The sequence below is a fragment of the Buceros rhinoceros genome, unplaced genomic scaffold, assembly GCF_000710305.1.
Source record: "Buceros rhinoceros silvestris isolate BGI_N320 unplaced genomic scaffold, ASM71030v1 scaffold1934, whole genome shotgun sequence".
NCBI classification, from domain to species: domain Eukaryota; kingdom Metazoa; phylum Chordata; class Aves; order Bucerotiformes; family Bucerotidae; genus Buceros; species Buceros rhinoceros.
Genome location: NW_010406294.1, coordinates 11,408 through 12,886, shown reverse-complemented (window position 1 = coordinate 12,886; position 1,479 = coordinate 11,408). Strand labels below are relative to the sequence as shown.

The window sequence follows — 1,479 nt, the reverse complement described above, 5'->3', positions numbered from 1 at the left end:
TCCGTGCCGGCCCAAGGTCCCACCCAAGGACAGGGCTGGAAGGTGCAGGTTGAAGGAGGAAGCACCGTAAGACAAATTGTTGTCCTTGAAGAGGGGGATAGATCCTTCCAAGCCTTTTTTCCCCAAAGGAAGTAAGCCGATGTGATTCATTCACTCGCCTCTGTGACTCCAGCACCTTTGAACCCATTGCCCAGTTTCAACCCATTAATCCTCACCAGCATCCTCCTGGGCGTGGGGGGAGAAGCCGGACCTGCAATTTCACCCTGGAAAAAGTTTCAATCAAAGCTTTGGATTTTCTTCTGTGCCAGCTCGACCTTGAGGCCGGGCCGCAGGAAAGCCGGTTTCCGTATCGCAGGGCTGCTGTAAATAAAGCACCTTCTGGTGCGGCCGCCAGCCAGTCAATACATGGAGCTGGTCTCCAGTGCTGGCCCCGCGAGGACGCAGAGGGGCAGGATGGGGTCCTGCAGAGAAGGGTGCGGGAGCAGGGGCACCCAGCTCACACCCTGCCCCCAGTGTTGCTTGGTCTCATGGCTCCCACCAGCACCAGGCTCAAACCAGTAGGAAAACAGAGCTTTATTGGGAAGCAGCTTCACACAAAGAGCAACTGCAGCACAGCACCCCAAAAAGTTGCTCTGCCACATCTGAGGGCAGCAAGAGGGGACTCGGAGGGGCTGGAGGAGCAGGACCTGCCTGCGTGTGGTGCTGGGGGAGCACAGGGCTCCCTCCACATTCCTCCACAGCACCCCACAGCTGCAGCATCCCACTGCTTCCCCTCACCCCAAATCTTCTCCAGGCTTGGGAGCTTCGGCAGGGATGGGGGAAAGAGGAAAAACCTCATTCTTTCACCGCCCCATCCCCCTCCCTCGCCCTGTCTGCAGGGACAGACACCCACCCGTGCCCCCACGCAGAGCACCCAAGGGCTCCATCCCCATGCTGAGGGCACAGCCCTTCACCCACTATCCTTCCTCCTGCCCTAACCTGTGTCACCAGCGTGATATCTGCATATGCAAACTAGAGCGGGCTCACTGGTATACTGGTCCTCCCCAGCTCCCGTCCAAACACTGCACCCCACTCCTGCCTTGGCATCGGGGTCCCACTCGCACCCCAACAGCCCCTGCCGCAGCCCAGCTCCAACACCAGCCTGGGGCTCCCCAGCCCGGCCCGTGGAGCAGCACAGCAGCTCCGGCTCAGCCCCTCTGGCACAGCGTCACCTCTCGCCCCTCGCACAGCCAGAAGACGGGATAGAGAGGCTCCGTGAAGACACTGTGGAAGGTGTGGATGAGCTGCAACCTCTTCCCGAGGCCATAGAAGGAGAGGAGCCCCTTGCCGTAATCCAGGCTGACCCCCAGGTGCTCGTAGAGCTGCTTCTGGATTTTCTCCGCCCGGCCCTTGTGCCAGGCCAGGTAACAATCCTCTCGCACCTGCAGCCCCCAGGAGCCCCCGTCTAGCCCGATGGTGAACTTGTGGCCCTGCTGCTGC

General features: G+C 60.6%; 1 protein-coding gene across 1 annotated transcript in view; it reads right to left on the bottom strand.

Annotated features, from left to right (window-relative positions):
- Window positions 1-1,187: 1,187 nt before the first annotated feature.
- TRIM65 (tripartite motif containing 65) overlaps window positions 1,188-1,479 on the bottom strand; it is a 4,745-nt gene continuing 4,453 nt past the window's right edge. The window contains 1 exon segment of the mRNA XM_010134005.1: window positions 1,188-1,475. Within this exon segment, the coding sequence (XP_010132307.1) occupies window positions 1,188-1,475 (288 nt within the window).